This window comes from Electrophorus electricus, chromosome 22 (assembly GCF_013358815.1).
Source record: "Electrophorus electricus isolate fEleEle1 chromosome 22, fEleEle1.pri, whole genome shotgun sequence".
NCBI classification, from domain to species: domain Eukaryota; kingdom Metazoa; phylum Chordata; class Actinopteri; order Gymnotiformes; family Gymnotidae; genus Electrophorus; species Electrophorus electricus.
Window position 1 is genome coordinate 10,442,109 of NC_049556.1, and position 18,958 is coordinate 10,461,066.

At 43.9% G+C, this 18,958-nt stretch overlaps 2 protein-coding genes and 2 long non-coding RNA genes across 7 annotated transcripts; 2 read left to right on the forward strand and 2 right to left on the reverse strand.

Annotated features, from left to right (window-relative positions):
- The first annotated feature begins 444 nt into the window (after positions 1-444).
- Positions 445-5,071, forward strand: LOC113576400 (transcription initiation factor TFIID subunit 8). The gene is made up of 8 exons (XM_027008459.2): positions 445-646; positions 990-1,149; positions 1,803-1,901; positions 2,547-2,609; positions 2,774-2,898; positions 3,060-3,207; positions 3,414-3,553; positions 3,858-5,071. Exons 1-8 carry the CDS (start codon positions 599-601, stop codon positions 3,996-3,998), a joined length of 924 nt encoding a protein of 307 aa, XP_026864260.1. The 5' UTR covers positions 445-598; the 3' UTR covers positions 3,999-5,071.
- A 1,917-nt stretch (positions 5,072-6,988) lies between these two features.
- On the reverse strand, positions 6,989-11,278 carry si:ch211-66i15.4 (protein pitchfork). The gene is made up of 5 exons (XM_027008461.2): positions 11,017-11,278; positions 10,682-10,780; positions 7,665-7,798; positions 7,277-7,394; positions 6,989-7,152 (listed from the first exon to the last, which is right to left on the reverse strand). Exons 1-5 carry the CDS (start codon positions 11,185-11,187, stop codon positions 7,063-7,065), a joined length of 612 nt encoding a protein of 203 aa, XP_026864262.2. The 5' UTR covers positions 11,188-11,278; the 3' UTR covers positions 6,989-7,062.
- Positions 11,235-13,720, forward strand: LOC118240554. The gene is made up of 2 exons (XR_004775488.1): positions 11,235-11,314; positions 12,194-13,720. It is a non-coding gene; the product is annotated as an uncharacterized LOC118240554 (long non-coding RNA).
- On the reverse strand, positions 11,656-17,647 carry LOC113576405. 4 transcript variants are annotated; one of them, XR_004775487.1, is made up of 4 exons: positions 16,641-17,647; positions 16,375-16,499; positions 15,225-15,389; positions 11,656-12,726 (listed from the first exon to the last, which is right to left on the reverse strand). It is a non-coding gene; the product is annotated as an uncharacterized LOC113576405 (long non-coding RNA). The 4 variants fall into 4 exon arrangements; XR_004775486.1 differs by having other exon boundaries at positions 15,225-15,623; XR_003410508.2 differs by having other exon boundaries at positions 15,225-16,066.
- Between the last annotated feature and the right edge of the window lie 1,311 nt (positions 17,648-18,958).

Consider the following 18,958-nt stretch of genomic DNA (forward strand, 5'->3'; position numbering starts at 1 on the left):
TGTCGATTAAAAACGTTACTTTAGATTAAACATGTTTGAGAAAAGCATGTTTCCACAAGACTATATTATGACCAGTGACAAAGACTCCAATGTAGGATAAACTATGCGCTCGATTAGAGAATCAGGTGGAAACTTTAGAAAACGTATTCTGAAAAACAATGTCATAGGCATTAATCTGAGGTGGGATACGGAAAAATACTAAATTAAATCGATGTTTGTAAAACTACATTGACAAGTCCAGTGCAGTACCATTCAGAATTTGTCGTTTAATTATTTAAGGCATTAGGTCCTTGCACACTGAAAACGTTAATAAGCATAAAATACATTTATGCCAGCTCCTGAGACGTGGACTAGGTCGTGGTCAGGGCTTCTCCCGACCATGGCTTTGTCTGCCAGACACTAGACTTTTATTATGCAATTCTCGAATAATATGGGACTCTTATTAGTGCGGAAAACGACCACAGTGGGGGAATACGAAAATAAGCATTCAATCTTCAGCTCTCTGTAGAACACAGAATGATTAACTACCTAGAAACGTTATACGATAATTAGACGGTTTTTGTGTGTTTTAGCTGACAGAGGGAGAGTCAGTCCAGCGATGGCCGATCCTGCGGTGATGGGCAGCGCGTCTCTAAATGCCGGAACGGTAGCGTTAACGTTAGCTAGCCCGCTAGCTAGCTATAACAAACACCACACAAACCCCTGCCTTTCCGATACTACTGAGGGTGGCCAGCTGTGCAGCTTGCTCAGATCACGATACCGCTACCCCTAACGTTCACTGTTAACTCATGCGACATATTTTAAATTAAACGTCCAGCATGCAGTCATCCACTCTTCGTTTGTGCTAAAGCTAGCTAGGCTATGTAGCGGATACGGTCATGCCCAGTGCGTGTCTGTTAGCAGAACTGGCTATGGGTCCTGCTAGGTGATAACAATACCGCTTAAAAAAATGATTATCCATCTGACTTTGGTTTGTTTCATATTTCTAGCGGACGGGTGGTACTAAGGCGACTACAAGCCCTGCGGAGAACTACTACTTGGCGCGCCGTCGCACCCTGCAGGTTGTGGTCAGTTCCTTGTTGACTGAATGCGGCTTCGAGAGCTCAGAGAAAGCCGCAGTGGAGACTTTAACAGAAATGATGCAGAGCTGTAAGTAAACGCCATGTAAAGCTGCAGTGGAGACTTATAACAGAACTGATGCAGAGCTGTAAGTAAACGCCATGTAAAGCTGCAGTGGAGACTTATAACAGAACTGATGCAGAGCTGTAAGTAAACGCCATGTAAAGCTGCAGTGGAGACTTATAACAGAACTGATGCAGAGCTGTAAGTAAACGCCATGTAAAGCTGCAGTGAAGACTTATAACAGAACTGATGCAGAGCTGTAAGTAAACGCCATGTAAAGCTGCAGTGGAGACTTATAACAGAACTGATGCAGAGCTGTAAGTAAACGCCATGTAAAGCCGCAGCGGAGACTTTAACAGAAATGATGCAGAGGGCCGCTGCTGCGTGCTCGCGGTGCTTTTAACGTCACGAGGCTCACATGGTCAGATGTGCAGCGGACATCTGACGGACATGGTCAGAAACTGCAGCATAAGTCATTTTCGGGTTTGGGTCTGGAATACGATAGGCTTGCAAACTTAAAGGTTTGAGTAATTCTGCTATTTAGAAATGGCTGTGTAATAGTATTTATTTCTGGTATCATCCACAGCGGTGACCTCCGTTTGTTTATGAATGTGCACGTTTTTGTAGACGGGTATAGCGTGTTAATGCAGAACTCACGTATTCTGCCCTGTGGTTTTCAGATATAACCGAGGTGGGGCGTTGCGCAAAAGCAAACTGTGAACATACAGCTAGAAGCACTCCCACGCTCTCAGATGTCGTCATCACACTGGTTGAAATGGGTATGCAAAATGGTTTACTGTCATTTACATAAAAATAGTATACTCAGTAATATGCCTAAAGATTTACTGTTAATATTTTCTCTTTCCAAATGTTGCATTTATTTAGATTTTGGTGGTTATTTGTTGGTGTCACTTTGATTAGTTTATGTTTTGTATTACACTGTAAAATAGATGGGATTCCACATTAAAACTGAGAATGTAGACACTGAAAAAGAGACTTCTGCTCCCTGTCCTGCCGTTGGCTTCCATTGCTGAATTGTGTTTTGTGCACATGGAGACAGCCCTGCTGGCTGTGGGTGCCAGGTGCAGTTGTTTCCTTGCTGAAACCAAAAGTCTGTCCTCTTACTAGACTTGGTGTTTTGCTCCAGTGAGGGGTTAAGTCTGAACGACTGAGGGGCTTTACACGTCACAGTTCAAAACGTGTTTGGTTTTCTTAGAAATAACATACAGGGGAGAGAAGAAAAAGAAACCTAGTTTTATTGTCTTTATCATAATAAATTCTGAATTGTTCTTGGTTTGTTAAATGTTTCATAGTTTTCTTCTTGACTTTCACTGGTCGCTGTAAACGGATCCCAGTTGTGTATCTGATATTTTTGTAGGTGAAATGGTCTAGACTAATCTATTTTTTCATACTGCTGATCTCAGGTTTCAACGTAGACACACTCCCAGTGTATGCCAAAAGATCACAGAGAATGGTCATAACTGCACGTAAGTGTTCTCAGTCCTTCGGTGGTTCTGAAAGAAGTTACTAAAGCACCAGTTTTACACGTGGCGACAGTACCTAGAATCCATCATCTCTTTGCCGGCTCCTAAAACCAGCTGTTGTTAGTCTGAGCTCTGAAGAGCAAGTCTTTGGCCTTGCTCTGCAACAGCTCCAGTGACGAACGCTCCAGTGACCCCCAAGGCTCTGGTGGCTGGCCAAAAGCGCACTCATCCTGCCTACATCCCCAGCCACTTCCCAGAGTTTCCAGACCCTCATACATACATCAAAACCCCGGTAAGAGATCCCGGCCCCCATTTGGGTTTTAACACGCTTTGTTGTTTTGTGTGTGTGTGTGTGCTGAGGGAACGTGAGGGAGTTATATCTCTGAAAGTTTTAAGAGCGTAGCAGCAGTATGTGACGTGAGTTAATTTAAAGTTAATTTTCTTGCTGTGCAGACGTTCCGTGAGCCTGTGTCGGACTACCAGGTGGTGCGAGAGAAAGCTGCATCCCAGAGGAGAGACGTAGAGAGAGCTCTGACTCGCTTCATGGCCAAGACTGGAGAGACGCAGAGTCTCTTCAAGGATGACCTCACCGCTTTTCCCCGTAAGAGCCCCACTCGGCATCCCAAATACCCTCTGCACGTGGGTGCACGTTTGCAGGCCGTAGAGCTGTGTGATTAGATGAAAGAGGGTGTTTGTGTATGTGAGTTTGTGCGAGTCCCTTGCTTCAGCGGTGGTGTCTCGGCCAAGCTGTGCGTGGGTGTGTGTGTGTGTGTGTGTGTGTGTGTGTTAACGTGTTTCTCGCCTCAGTGATAGCGGCGCGGCCGAGCTCCATCCCCTACCTGAGTGCCCTCCTACCCTCTGAGCTCGAGCTGCAGATGCTGGAGGAGACAGACTCGTCTGAGCAGGACGAGCAGACAGACACGGAGAACAACTCCAACATCATTCATGTAAGGGCACCTTCCCAAACGCCTCTCCCCAGCATGCTGTGATTGGGCTGTAGTTCTTCCATTAATGAGATGCCCTTCTTTGTAACTTGTCTGTATGGGCGTTATGCTATTTATGTGTAAATGCTTTTAAGATTTGTTTGGTACGTTGTAAGTGGAGAGAAGTTGATTTGTGTTTGTGAATGCCACGTTATTTCATTATTGTTTTAAAAGTCTGACAGCATTTTTCTGAGTCATGATTTAGTGAACTTCTGCTGCACATAAAGGGCTTCTATATAATGATCTGTCCTTTTTCCCTCCCATGCAGGACGACGCAGGAGCGGATAAGGAGAACACTGTACTGCCACCTGGTGGCGTTGTGCCTACAGTGAAAACCAACGACGACAACATGATTGACAACCCTTATCTACGGCCAGTCAAGAAGCCCAAAGTGAGGCGGAAAAAATGAACAGTGGGAAAATAGACGGGTACTGAGGGGATGACAGATGATGACTGGTGCTACTGGACCACCCTGCGCGTCTGGAAGCTACAGCAACCGCACAGGTGGATTTGGAAACAATTCCCCGGTTTAATCGAAGTGCAAAAGTGACTGGTTGTGAATCAGATTGAGGTTAAGCGACTCGATTGCAATATGCTTCAAAAGTAGGTTATTAAAATAGACTTTCGCCCTAATACTTTTTATACACCATTCTCAAAATTTCTATCCGGCTGCTCAGTGTTGGTGGTCACTCGTTTTAGGTGATTGTAGATGTGGTCACCTGCTTTTAATACTCTTCCCGTTGCTCCTTTTTAAAAAATATATGAGGGAGTAAGTGTTTCTTTTTTTTCCACATAGATAAACTGTTAAACATTTAACCTTCTGTTGTCTCGCCTCATTTAAAGGAACACTGCAAGTTCATTTTCCTTGGAGATAAATAACCATACAAAATTTTTACATTTCGGCAAAAGAGAAACTTCTCAGTGGGCTCAAGGGACTTATTTTTGGTTCATGTGGACTTAATGTGCTTTGGTAACAATGCAAAATAATACAAGTTCGCTTCACATCCAGACCCTTTTACATACTCTACTTACATTTTTTAAAAACTTAAAATACATATAGGAACATTAAAGCGATCAGAAGCTACCATCGCATAGCTGCCCTTGTTTTCATCCAGATCCCAGTCTCCCAAAGAAAGGTGTACTTAAGCCTTTGACAAATCAAGTTGCCTGAACAGCAGATTGACAACACACCCATAAAGCAAGAACGTAAAATCCTTAATCTCTCACCTCCACAGATACTTTAGTCTCTATCCCTTGTATTCTTAAAGTGGAAGGATTACCCTGATGTTTCCATAATGTTGCGACATAGGATAGTCCAAATTGTTTGTGCAAATTGTATGTTTATGCTCCAGAAATTCTCATTTTCTTTTGGTTTTTACATTGTTTTACATTGCACATAGACATACTAAGTGCTAAACAATATCGTATAAGTCATAGAATATTTTACTTTGAATAAACTCCGCACAATGGCTACTTGAATCACATTTGTACAACAGAAGCTACATTCATCCATCTTTTACATCTGGAGCCTGGTAAATAGTTTTTTGCTATCCTGTGTTTTATGGTGCTCTCTTAAAACCCTTAGGTCCTTCAGGAAAAATCTCCTTCAAAGCTGGATCACTATGTACTACTAATTTTTTATGCTTGACAGCTATAAAGTGTCACCCAGAAGTACTAGGATGACTGTTACCCTGGCGATATTGGTTTTATTTCTAGATCAGCATGCTTCAGAGACAGCAGGTGAATAGCCACATTCATAAATTCCGGTGCTCATATTCACCGAGTGTACTGCAAAATCACACTCATCACATATGCCTCAACCACTGAAACCATCCATAAGACGTTGTTCTTCACGTTTGGGACGGACACTACTAAATCTTACAGTCTGTATTACACATCGAAAGTATTCCCTTCTATAAACTGATGTGTAAAGCTCCATTTATGTCCTGTAATGGTCAAATCCAGAAAATGAATGTAATTTGTATTTAGTTACCGATTTTAGATTATTTCTGCCATTCGTACATTTATGAAACAGCTCACACAGAAAACATCTGTGTAAACTTGGTTACTGGCGAAAAAAATAGAAACCTTTTTTCCCAGTAACGAAGTTTCCATGGTTGGGTGCATTACAGACATCCACTAATGTACAAGTCACTCGTCTATAAGAAGTTCCCCAAAAAATAAACCATCGTTTATCGGCCATTTCACCAGGGTCTGTAAAAACACATTAGGAGGAGAAACATTTGGTCTCTGTATTGTTATTCGTTCTAGATCCTCTGTACTGGTATATAAAAAGCCACATCCTGTGTCTTAGCTTACATAATACAACAAAAGTTGTGTCCCTAATACAAGAGGAGTTTCAGAACACATGGTTTTAGAAAAAAAAGTCTACAAACTGAGACCAGGATTCTGTTAAAGATTTCCAGATAATGGGTCTCCCTTCAGGACTTTCCAACGTACTTGATTGAATTTTAGGCAGCACATAAGCATGCACCGCCTTTCTTGGTGATATTTATGTAATTTATTGTGCTGTTATTAACGTGTTAAAGACGCAGATGTCTTCGATAAGCGCCTATGCAAACAAGCAGCCGCCCTTGGGAAAGGAAACCTGTGAAGACCGCTGAGGCGCCTCTCTTCGGCCTCAGGTGGCATGAGAATGGAGCAGCTATTCCTTTTACACTTCGGAACGTGGCAGAAAAGTTTACACGTAATGTGTGCTGTATGGGTTATCGCATGGTCCACAGAGTACTGGAGCACAGGTATAATGCACAGCAAGAGATGAAGCGTGAGAGATGAGGCATTGTACAGTTCACTGCTGTTGCGGGACTTATTTACATTTTTTTTACACCATATATGCTGATATCATTTGAATTTCAAGCATGTGAGATTATTTAGCACAATAATTTAATGCTAACAATTCTCTCTCAACACACATTTACCTTTAAGGCATTTAGCTGACTTATTCAAAGCGACTTATAATTATGACTGAGTACAACTTGAGCAATTGAGGGATAAGGGCCTTGCTCAGGGGCCCAACAGTGGCAACTTGGCAGTGGTGGGGTTTGAACTGGCAACCTTCTGATTACAAGTCAAGTACCATAACCATGGAGCTGCCACTTAAAGTTTACCTGACACATGCCTTTGATTAAAGCTCTTCATAATAGCTCTCTTTACAAAAACATTTATTGACTACTGCCCCAGGACGTCCATTGTGCACATTTCCTGTTGGCAGGTTTTCGTTCTTTTCCTAATACACGGCAATGTGTCAGAGTTGTCATCAGTGAATTACCCTTTGCTCCAGATGCAGTAGACGCGGATTAGCTGGAAGAACGCCCAGTATTCTTTAACCTTGTTGCATAGTTACAGACAATTCAAACAAGGACAGACCTCGCACATACAGAAGAGCAAAGAATTTTATGGAAAAACACAAACACACAAATGCATTCAGGTGTGTGCTCAAGTCCTAGATCAGGTCACACGTTGCGTTTATCCTGCGAAGGGAAGAACATGCGCAGATACGCCACCCTGTTTCTCTGCGTGCGGAACTGCTTTTCACAGAGGAGCTGCATGCAAATACACAAATGTCAGTCTCACCTATTCAGGATAGCCCACGTCACGTATAATTCAACTGAGCACAGCTCACAGTTAAAGTATGTAGCAGTGCAATCACGTTAGCAGTCCTCGTACCTCTGTGTGAAGGGCCCTCCTTTCCAGCATGGGCACTCTCGACCAGTCTGGAGAGCCGAACTTCATAGGCCAGGAGACCTTCCGACTGTGGGCCACATCGTGAGCGTACGTCCCTGGGCTGAGAGAGACAGTGTTTTGAAAATGACCAAACAATACCAAACCCAAGCAAAGACAAGTGCGCTATCATCCTGAATGTGCGCTGCTTTTGATGTCTGCCCGTTTGTAATTTAAGAAGTTAGGGTACAATCAAGGTCTCCGCTTTCCAAATTTCAGCCCCCCCCCAAAAAAAAAACGACATTCGTGTTTTCAAGAACATAACCAATGTTATGAAAAGAATACTAAATGTTAAGTGCACTTTTGTTAAGTGCAGCTGGTAACAGGAACTTACCCAGGGTTGGAGCTGACTGTGGCAGATTTTGAAGTAAACCTCCGAGAGGAGGAATTGAAGGGGGTTTTGCCAGGAGATGGCACTCTTGGGACACTCCAGTCCTGCTGGTATTGCTGTGGAGAAGGTGTGTTCGTCTAGGAGAGACCAGGCTATATTGTTAAAACATACCCCACACCCACACCCACACCCACACTCACACATTTGTTGAGCTTGTACAGACTGCCTGCAAAGAGAGACATTGTAGTCTGGTAGCACACAGAATAATTTTGCTTCTTTTTCAGTAGGAGGGAAGGATACGGTTAGTCATACTGACCGAGCCTGAACTGACACCAATTACACATTTAAGTCAGACTGTGTCAGTGACTTGGTTAAAAAGGCATTGTGTCAAATTATCCATCTAGACATCTTGGAGCCCCAAATTTTTACTATTCATTTTTTATTTGCACATGAGCTATTTTTTACATTCAACACTGGACAAGCAGCGCACACCACACAATTTGATACTGAGGACAATTTAATTCAAGGGTTATTAGCAGCATTTTCTTTATAGGAGAAATTAGACAACCCCCCCCCCCCCCCCCTTTTTTTTTAAAAATAAATAACCATGTGGCCTTAACAGGAAAACACAGTGATAGTTTTAGCAAAAGTATCACTTCAGAATTTCAGATGAAAAATACAAAACTAGCTGACCTATTTTTGTTCTGGCTTTTGTTTCACTTTCTTTTCACATCATCTGGGTTACAGTTTCACGTTGGTGCTCCAATTCTTATTCACTCAGTATTTGTAACTGTGCTTTGCAAGATTATTTACAAAAAGCAGTAAAAACATACCTTGTCAAAAAATAAAAAGTAAATCTCTTCACCGAACCCATATTACAACCTCTAGATTGCACTGCGTGGGATTTAGCCACAGTAATATCTACCCGCACTGCCCAGACATGACAGGATTCCCATCATGCTTCCTGGCTTTGACCTCATTGTAAGGTTATCAGATGTAGCCTTTGACGTCCCCCTCTGTCCAGTGCAGCTACTTGATACCCAGCCAATTTCAGCTATTTCTATTAATATAATTCATTGTCAAAAAGATGACGCTACTACCTCAAATCTCAATAAAGCACCGGCTTACGCTTCTTATAGCTCACTCCCAACATGGAAAGGCTCACAGCAAAACCACACACAAACAACCCACACCAATACATTCTAGCAAACCTGGTCTCACTTTCTACAGTGTGTTGAGAGCCAGTTCCTTCTTCTACATTCTCTTTAAAAACGTTAAAAATGCATGCATAAAACAAAACTTGACACTACGGTTACAGTGTGCAAACATCTACAGCGGTGGGTGGAGGGGAACAGCTTCTCCACCGCCAGGAACTCATCAGATCGTCACAGACAAATTCAGAAGTGGGAACGCAGGTGTTGCAAATAACTACTCAGCTTTGATGAGCAGGCAAATGGTCTGATGGCTAAAAACACAGGCAGGGGGTTCGAGAATATGTTGGCACAACTGGGCAAACCAAACCCAAACGGAACCAAACACAGCGTGTAAACCAAACACTGAAAACCAGAGTCGGCAACAAAATACTAGGGGATACAACGCTTAGAAATGCAGCTAAATACTCAACGAGACTTCACAAAATGGCAACATGAAACTAGAGCTTAAACATCCAGGGAGAGGAGACCAAACTGGAACCAGTCGGAATCAGTGTGCAGGGGACCAGGATCTGCTGAAACCAGTTGGAAGATCACATGTGCTGGAGAGATCAGGTGAGGCTTAACGAATGTGACATTTTATTTATTCGACAATTAATGAATTGTAAACATAAGGCCAATAATTAAGAAGCTTAATGTGCGAAAGGAGAGGGGGGTTGTTGTGGCCCAGGCATACTGACTGGGCTACTCTAAAAAGGGCATTGTGTCTTTCTTAGATAAACATGTCAACTATAAATACTTATTTGGGGAAAGAATTAAGTTATGTTGATGAATGACTACATAAAAAATATTGAAAAAAAAAAAATCAGCACAAAAAATCCTTTTGGAAAAGTTGCAGTTGTACTACTCGGTTTCCTCCATAATACGACAGAGTGAACAGTGGCAGCTGCAAGATTAGACGAGCAAGTGCACTCAGTCTAGTCAACAAGCAAGATTTAAGGTTTAAGACGCCGACTAACATACCCACAAATTAATTTATATATGTTTGTTATCTTATGTGCCGTAGACCATAACGTCAACATTAAAGCTTAATCCAGCACGTGAAATTTCCTAGACACATAGACAAGGTTGACATTACAATATTCATAAAGGTCAGGCAGGATCTTTGTGTGGCAAAGTCACCGTTTATTTTGTAAGCACTGGTAGGTCAATTATTACATGTGCCAGCAGGCAGATGCTCTAACATTAATTATATCAGTTAAGAGTTTTGCAGCAGTTGAACTATATTTAACCATATTACCATATTTACCTTGTTTTTAAAAAGGGCTAAATGACTAAATGAAACAGCTGGACACTACTACTTTATAAAAGCGTTATACATTCTGCAGAAAGCAATTTTGTGACACACACACACACACAAACACACACACACAAAAACAAAAACAAACAAACAAACCTAGAACACTAAACAACCCCCCAGCCCCCAGACTTGTTGTTTTAACCTAAAAAGAACATGGTTGCATGAAACATTAAAGAAATAGAACAATTTTACATTCTGCTAACTTGCTTTTCAGTGACCTCAAAATACTGCAGCCACGTTACATTAAGGTAAAACTACGCACTTTTTGATCTGCACAAAGTCTCGTCTAATTTAAACATTTCAGCAGTTTCATGTTTGATTTATTTCTCCCATTAACATTTACAAACTACATGAAATCTACAACTCAGACACAAAAGCTACAATTATTTGCTGACCCAAACCATAAGACAATATTATAATAAGAGGAACTGTCCAAATTGGGGTGTCAATTAATGATACCACAAACGCAGCTGAACGCTTTTTTTTAAAGGGGATAAAAATAAGAGTACCTGCAAAGGAGCGAAGAATCGAGGAGTAGTACGGGCCGCTAAACTGTAGCCTTTCATACTCAGTGGCTTCCTCTCTAGCTTCGAAGTCATTGTGTCCACCTGTTGGAATGAAGGAGTTAATGCCTTTATAAACGTAACGTTCCCCTCCCCGCATAATGCCTAATTGTTTGAAGTTTCATACATTTACTTGTTTTTGTTTTTTTTGCAAGATGGTCAAAGACAAACCGAGAACATGTAGGCCAAATACCGCCGCAGCATGATGTTATAACGTAGCACCGGTTACATGCAGAAAAACTCACGCGGTGACTCTAAAAAGCGCGCGTTCGGGCTCTTACCACGTGGTTGTCATGGCAGCCGGGCCCTCGCGCACGAGAGCCGAGCGGCGGGAGCTGCTCGCGGCCCAGCCGGTTAGGTGGACGCTGCAGTGGGAACATCTTCCGCTCCTGGCAGCTGCCGAACGCTACTGCAGCCTTCGCCTTCGACTTCCTTGCCGACACATGCGCCATTACGCGGAGTAAATTGGACCCGGACTGGCGTAAATCTGTATCGGTACCTACAGGCTAACTGCGTCACACAAGGATTACCTGCGTCCCCTGACGCCATTCCGTTGTTTACGGTAACGATGGTAACCAGGTGAGTTCCCCAAGAGTGTGCAGTACACGTCATAATGCATGACATTAAAAGCGTCTTAATTTAGCCTCATACTTTTTAAAAAAAAATTTTTTTAGGTGAGGCTACATGTGTGACAACCACAAGTATCCTATGTCACGTTTACTTTATTTTTTAGTAAAAAAAAAGCATTTGTAATCTATTTTCTCCCTCTCTCTCACTCACGCTTCTACTGCATATGTCACTCCAAATTAAGATCCTGTCTTAGTAATGGATATAAACAAGTTTGGCATTAGGAAGAGAAAGAAAACAATCCTACACATACCGTACCACACAATTTATTATATTGCAGACATGACAGGTCAAAGTCTCAAGGTTTTATTTTCACAGCAGTAATTGTAATTCACATGTAGCATCAAATATTGTAAGATAGAAGCCAGACGCTAACTATTAGTAGTTACCTGATCACACTTGCCATACTGGTGCCAGACTTGATTAGGATTAATTATAAGTGTAAAGTCATGCACTGTGAAGAAGAAAAAAAAAATCAGTTTTTGTTTATTGTTCTTTTTATTGGCTGCATAAAAATATGTAATGTTCATCTGTAATAAGATTTTTGCAGTGCAGTTGTTACTGGTGCTATGCACTAAGGATCAGTTTCTTTTTCTTGTTTGTTCACGTGTCTTTACTCATCATACATGCAGAAAGTTCTGGTTTGATGTAGGCTAAAATTCCACTGTAGCAGGCAGTTTCGGGGGCAAGTTGTCTGTCGTGAAAAGAGCTCTCACACTCTCACTCATCTGCTCGTTTTATTCTGTGCTCTGGAGTTCTGCAGTTTACAGCATGACTGAAAAATGAGAACACAATAATCCCAGTGCAAATCAGACTGTCCTTTCCTTACAGACCTTAGTGCCGGTTATGGGTGCAGCAACGGCAGGATGCATTCCGGCGTGCAGTCATCTCATCAGCTCTCCATCAGGCACCACTCCGCGTAAAGATCTCTCGGCATCACGTCGGTCCGGCTCGGGCCGTTGATTTAAATGTACAGTGGCCTGCACCACACTGCATTGACGGTGATGTTCGCCACCATCGCACATTCAGTTGCTATATGTGCAGACAGCCCTTTGTCATTCTGATATTTTGGGTCTTTATTTCATGTGTTTGTATATTAGGTGCGACAGGCGGCCGGACTGTTCTGTTCCCACGGTAACCTCCATCTTCTCTGCGTGTTGGAACTTGTGAATATCTGGATGTCTTACCTCAAGTGTAATCTGTGAATATCAGGAGGGTGTTGTAAGCTGGCACGTGTCAGACATTTTTCCTGTTCTATTCCTTCACCTCGATCAACAAAGCGGACGGCTTCGTCTCCAGTCCTGAGTGATGCACGTCTCAGCTGATAATGCGCAAGTCTTCCAAGTTGGTTCTCCAAGCTAGATCTGTGTGCCCAAACATAATATTCCTCAGCATTTGTTCGTGTTTTGTGCAAAAAACGATGGGTTGATATCTATCCATCATCCATCCCTCCAGCTATGGGCGCAGGGATTGTCACATCTGCAGTCATTACCAGCACCTGAATTCTACGTTCGCAACACCTAGAGCCTGTACTTCATGTATGTAAACTGTCCTGAAACAGGCATATGGACAATACATAACATTTACAACCTATACACAATACAGTCCAACATATTTGACACAATTGTTTACATGTAAAAGTATTTGTGTATCCCAATTGTAGCTAATACTGTCCAGTTCCAGGTCCCTATTTTAGCTGTTGTTGAATGCATGTGCATTAGTAAGAAGTTTAGTCACCTACGGGCTTCAAATGATCTGTTTTCTGATCCATGCTATGGAGACCAGTAGTACTTGGAGGTGGCCCATAGCTGTAGCAATTATGTGAGTGTTCTTTAATACCAACACTGACTACACAATCCAGAGCATAAAAGCATATCGATTCACTGGCTCGTATGTCTGGCTGCTTGGGTTGAGACGTCTGCATCCGATTCAATAGCCTCTAACTCTGTCTTAGTGTGCGACACTTAACAGACAAACATTTTGGAGCCCACGCGTGACTCAGACTATTAACTTTCACAATGCTGACACACTGCCATGCGAACGACAGACCCCTCACAATCACGACGACCTCTTCAGAAGCTCATTCAAAACCTTTCAACCAAGAGACAATGTGGGGAAACCACAGCACTTTTTACACCAGCCGTTGTCACTGGGTCCAAGCACCCAGTGAGCAAGCCAGAGGCGACAGTCCTGAGGAAGAACTTCCAGAGTCCTAAAGAGCAAAACTCGCAGCTTGTTTAGCAGTGTAACTGATGCATATATCTCATTATAAACAAACTGATTTTGCAGTAAAACGATAGTGATACTAATAATTAACGACAGTGATACACAAAGGTGCAATAAATATAATTATTAGTATCTTTTGGCTTGTCTAAAGGTTTCATGACTTACCACTGCACAGACACAAGCACTTCCGCAACAAGAGACGCCAGGCCGCAGCCAGACTCTCGGGCTTCTGCTCCCACTGTCGACATCTGTCCTTCATTGTAACCGATTTCAAATGGTGCTAGAAACCCCAAAAGACTCTGAACACCAAAAGAAATCGGTCAGCCTTGGTGACAGGACACGGTCCTGAAGTTCAGGCATAGGCTTAAGTTCTTCGCCGACTGTCAAATACATTTGAGCTGTACAAATGGGAAAAGGATAACGATTGAGAGGCAGGTTTCCGCGGGAATGGACGTCTCTCCCACCCCTAGAACACTGATTTCAAATGGTGCTAGATTCTTTACAGAGTTACTCTAAGCCACCACCTGAAACCAGCTTCCAAGAGGAGCCGCCATCATCCTCCAGATGTCCACGCGCTTCCACTACACAGTCTGCTGAAAGGTAATATTACCTATGGATTTAAGATAGTGTTACAGGGCAAAGAAGCCACGTAGTACACATTTAGCAGCGCCGCACAATGCAACAAAACCTTGTTGGAAATTATTTGCACCGTATCGGCAGGGAAAGCGACAGAGTCAGATTTGTGATTACAGCTTTAACTCTCATTTGTGACTTTAGCTCTCTGACGACGCGATTATTTTTGACAACGGGTATTTACTTCTTGTTTCTAAGGACAGTTTTTCAAAAGCCCCGCCCAGTTTGTGTGATAATCCTTTTAGTCATTTTTATGACTGTGTGTACATACAGTCTGTCCAAAAGTTATGGGATGGCTGGGATTGCTAAAAAACCTAGTATTACTGACAATAAGGGAGGACTATCAAAGCCAATGACATTTAACATATTTATAGTGTTTTTTGTAGTTGAGAAACACATAAGATACAAAATTGACTTAATTTCCATGTAGCTTTTGGTAATTCTACTGTTTCCCAAATCAGGCAGTTTTATTGTAACTACATTTTTTTACCAAGTAGCAGGACAACTTGATCAAAGCTGTTCGTTGAAGTTATTCTATTTGATATCACCTGCCAGTTTTGTTATGCATTTTAATAATGTTAACAGGCTAAAAAGGCTACATATGTCAGCCTTCAGACTTCCAGCTTTGAGTGAGGGGATCCCACGTCAAAACCTGCCAGTGTCATCAAAACCTGTCAGCATCATCAATCTAGATGCTATGTGATTAATATATCTTGTGCAATAATTTCACATCTCAGTTGCATCTAAAAATGGTTTTAATATTTCTTAATGTTTCTCTTGCTCTTCAGTAAACAGCCAAATTATATTACATAACCGCTTTCTTCTAATTTAATCCAACAAAGTGAACCTTTAAGGAAGTACCTTATGCACCAAAATATGACTAAAATTAGTAAAATTCAAAAAGCACATACATGTGTGCACAGTCGAGCACGCACATGCATGCATACATACATGCGCAGACACACATACTTGTATACATGCCTGCACATACAGCTACACATACATTCGTAGACGTGCACCCCACTGTGGAAGTCTGCATGCTGCCGGTGCTGAGGCTGCTGCTATCTCATTTGCCTCTTCGGTCCCGACTCCTGCTACTTTTGCTGCATCCAACAACTTCCTCTTAAGCCGAAGCCGAAACCCAAAACCCGTGTCCTCTCCGAGCGGCCTGTGCAAGACATGGGGGGAGGAGACAAAAACCCAAAACAACAACAACCACCCAAAACCCCACACCACCCATTTAGCACAGGAACCCTACACTCTTTCTCCGAGGACTGTGCAGGTTGTAAGGCGAGCAGCACTAGAGGATCTCCAGCAGACACTCAGCAGGAGCTGAGACGGGGCGCTTAAACCGCGCTCCTCTGCCCCACCTTGCGCTTTGGATAATGCTCTCTCGCAAACGCTGAAAGTTAATTGGATAAAGAAAAATGTCTTAATGTAAGTTTGGAGAATGAGTCATTCCTGAGATGCTGAATACTGTACGGAGGCTTGCCAAGCCCCTACTTTGCTTGCTGGCACGTGGACGGGTTTACACAAAGCAGTGCAGTATTAAATATTTCAGAGTCAAATGGATGTTTTTGTGAAATATTTCTAGGAAATAAAGATTTAGCAGGAAATCTTTTATTTATTTGGGCATTTATTTATTTTTGTATCTGTGATTCTGTGTCTACAAAAATCTGCCTTTGTCTGGAATAGATTTCTAGTGGTCAGTGCGGATCAACGCTTCTTTTTCTGGCCTTTTGGGTCATCCAGTTCCTGTAGGAGGGGCCATGGTGTGTGCAGGAATTGCATGCCAGAGGTGCAAAGCATCACATGACTCAGTGAACTTGCGCTTCACTCAGTACGCTATCAGGGAAGTAGAAAAATCAGGTGTTGCTCTGAATGGACGGAATAAATACCTGTATAATAAATACCTCTGTCCTCGACAGAGCACCGCGATTGTGGAAATGGCTGGGCTATATGTATTGTTATCATAATAAATTCCGTTACACTAAGCTTTTCTTATAATCGCCAATGCCTCTAGAGATCACTGACCAAACAAACAACATTTAAAAAAAGGCAAGTATGAAAAGTGTGTAAACAACAAACAGTAAGCTGTTGAGGCATACTGCGCATGGTGAACACTGTCATATTCCGAAAGCCACATCACCCACCTTTAGACGTTAAAGGGTTTTCAAAAGAGGATCACCGCGGACTCCAACAGTGGAATTAATCAGAGAACCTCTGGCCCAACGACTGACTCCCACGGGATGGAACTATATGATTAGTGTCCTGAAAACTGACCAACATCATTAACTCAGCAATAACTCACGGTACAATTTATAACGCATGTGCTTCTTGTGTTAAGCAGTAACGTCATCGTTTTTTGTTATTTTTTAAGCCCTAACAAAGTTGTTAGCAACACAATTTCAGCGACTACCTCAAAACTCCTGCACACAGCAACGTCTACTGCACTGCCGTTGGCGTCAATCTGGCGGGGGGGAGAGAAGCCCCCCTCATCAGGGCAGGAGGATCGAGCTGAGCTGCAAGAGGTGTCTCCGGGGTTTGCGCGGGGGTTCAGCCCATGTGGCTCAGCACGCCACGCCGCGCCCACGCCACGCCGCGCCCCCCTCCCGGCCACTCAGATTTCACGTAACACAAGAAGAGCGGAGAGAAAACAAACAAACAAATGACAAAGATCTAGAAAAAAACACAAAAAGAAAGTCCCAGCGCTGACCGTGGGAAAAAGATCCGATGCCAAAGCTTATTTCAGCTCACCTGAGGCTCAGAGGGCTGGGCACCAACGGAGGCTGCGGGTTTTGGATTCTGGTGCCACGCTCTCGCCGACCACGCGCTCCCCAAGATGGAGTAAACTAGGGAAACGGAGAGTTCTGGCAGAGAGCCTCCTGACGCCAGAGCTCCGCAAGGGCGTGGCGGCAGGTACCGCCAGCGTGATCTCACCCAGTGCTCTGGCGCGGCAGTGCCCGTAGAGACGAGCCCTCCAGCAGGTAAACAGACCCTCTACCTCGCCACACCTCTTGCCTTGATTTCCTCCGACTTTCCTTTTTTGTTTTTCTCTCTCCCGCTCTGGAACAGCCTTTCTCTTGCCCTGACTAATTAAAAGAGATTGAGGGAAGGGAGCAAGCTGCCAGAAATCAATCCCTCCCTCCCTCCCTTCTCCGATTCGTTCGTGGCGCACGTTTGCACGTCCGCGCCGAGTGCTACAACGGAAGGAAGGACAGAGATGCGGGGACACTACGGCTCTTATCTGTGTGACGGGAGTTTCCCCTGCCTGCCGCACAGAGGAGCTCGGCGACCGTTGCTGCTTGGAGGTATCTGGTGGCTTCAGGAGCTCAGCGCTCGCTCCCTTTTGTGCTGCTGGGCTGTTGGCTGCAGGCCGCCCTCAGTGCATTGCGTAATGTTTATAAACGTCTTAAAGGGCTGGTGCTGTTTTTACAAAAGGAAAAAAAAAAAACAACAACAACAACAATAAAAAAAAAACACCACACACATCGGGTCCATGGCAGCAAAACCAAACAGCTTTTGCAGGAAAGGGTTAAATGTAAAGCCAGCAGGAACGTAAATATACTGTAGTTACAAGATAACAATTATTATCACAAATTACTGTAAACTGTATCCATTCCCAGCGAAAGTCTTGGGATCAAAAAACAATAGTTGCTGACAAAAAGGGCGTCCTGTAATCTACGAAACTCATTTGTCAAATAGTTAAGAAGCGTCTCTGGGTGTGTGAAAGACACCATACAAACACGACATTATTGTTATAGTTATTATTATTATTATTATTATTATTATTATTATCATTCACCCTGCGTGGACTACCTTTCCATTGCCATCTCTAATCTCCGCCGCAGTAAAAGGTGAAAAACGCGGCACATGAGCGCGAGTGCGGATGTCACGGGTGCGGCCCGGACGGCGTGTCCTGAGCCAGCCCTGGAGAAACAGCAGCTGCCTGTGCGTCAGAGCTCAGCGGTCTGTGCCAGCCGCCCACAGGTTAACTCTCTCTCCCGCGGCTGCGCTCGTCCATAAACCCCTCCCCCCCACTACTTTGCCCCGCCCACTACGGTGCCACCACAGTGAGCCAGCGTCCGGGCCGCGTGTGGCGTCTACTGCACCAGCAGTTGTACTGCACGGCCCCCAGCATCTGAGCAGGAGCCCCCGCGCGACGCCGGTCTCCCGACAGAACAGCCTACTGCAGGAGAAAAAACAAGCAAACAAAAACAGAGACAAGCAAACCTGCCTCTGGCCATGGCCACGATCATATTCTCTTTTGCTTTTGTTTGGAAAGTCTACGTCGGGGAGGGCGAGAACAGGTCAGAGGCTCGCGGTTGTGGGGAAGGTTCTAGAAACTCTGTAAAAGACCCAGAGGAAGGGGGAGGGGGCAGTCACTGATCTGAAGGATTTGGGAGGTCCACTCTGAAACACCAAGGACCAGCCGGCAAAACGACAGCACGCTACGTCCCGGGAGCCGGCAGAATAACGTTGCAGAGCTGGCTGTAACAGGGTGGGGGCGACGGCCCCGGTTGTAACGGGGCGGGGGTGACAGCCTGGCCCCTAACGCAGTTGCACTGAGCAGGAAACGCAGCGGTCAGCCAGCGGAGGAAGACAAGAGCCGATAAACACCAGGCAAACAGACACAGATCGACTGCGTCACAGTTCCCTCGCTCACTCTGTGCCTAACCGCGCGCGCGCGCGCGCACACACACACACACACACACACACACAGCATAAATACAACAC

Excerpts from the sequence above, each read along its gene's own strand:
- LOC113576400 (XM_027008459.2), top strand. The coding sequence starts at position 599 with ATGGCCGATCCTGCGGTGATGGGCAGCGCGTCTCTAAATGCCGGAACG. Across the intron at positions 647-989 it reads CGTCTCTAAATGCCGGAACG|CGGACGGGTGGTACTAAGGC; the intron begins GTAGCGTTAACG and ends TCATATTTCTAG. Across the intron at positions 1,150-1,802 it reads AACAGAAATGATGCAGAGCT|ATATAACCGAGGTGGGGCGT; the intron begins GTAAGTAAACGC and ends TGTGGTTTTCAG.
- si:ch211-66i15.4 (XM_027008461.2), bottom strand. The coding sequence starts at position 11,187 with ATGGCGCATGTGTCGGCAAGGAAGTCGAAGGCGAAGGCTGCAGTAGCG. Across the intron at positions 10,781-11,016 it reads GCTGCCATGACAACCACGTG|GTGGACACAATGACTTCGAA; the intron begins GTAAGAGCCCGA and ends TCATTCCAACAG. Across the intron at positions 7,799-10,681 it reads GATTCTTCGCTCCTTTGCAG|ACGAACACACCTTCTCCACA; the intron begins GTACTCTTATTT and ends GGTCTCTCCTAG.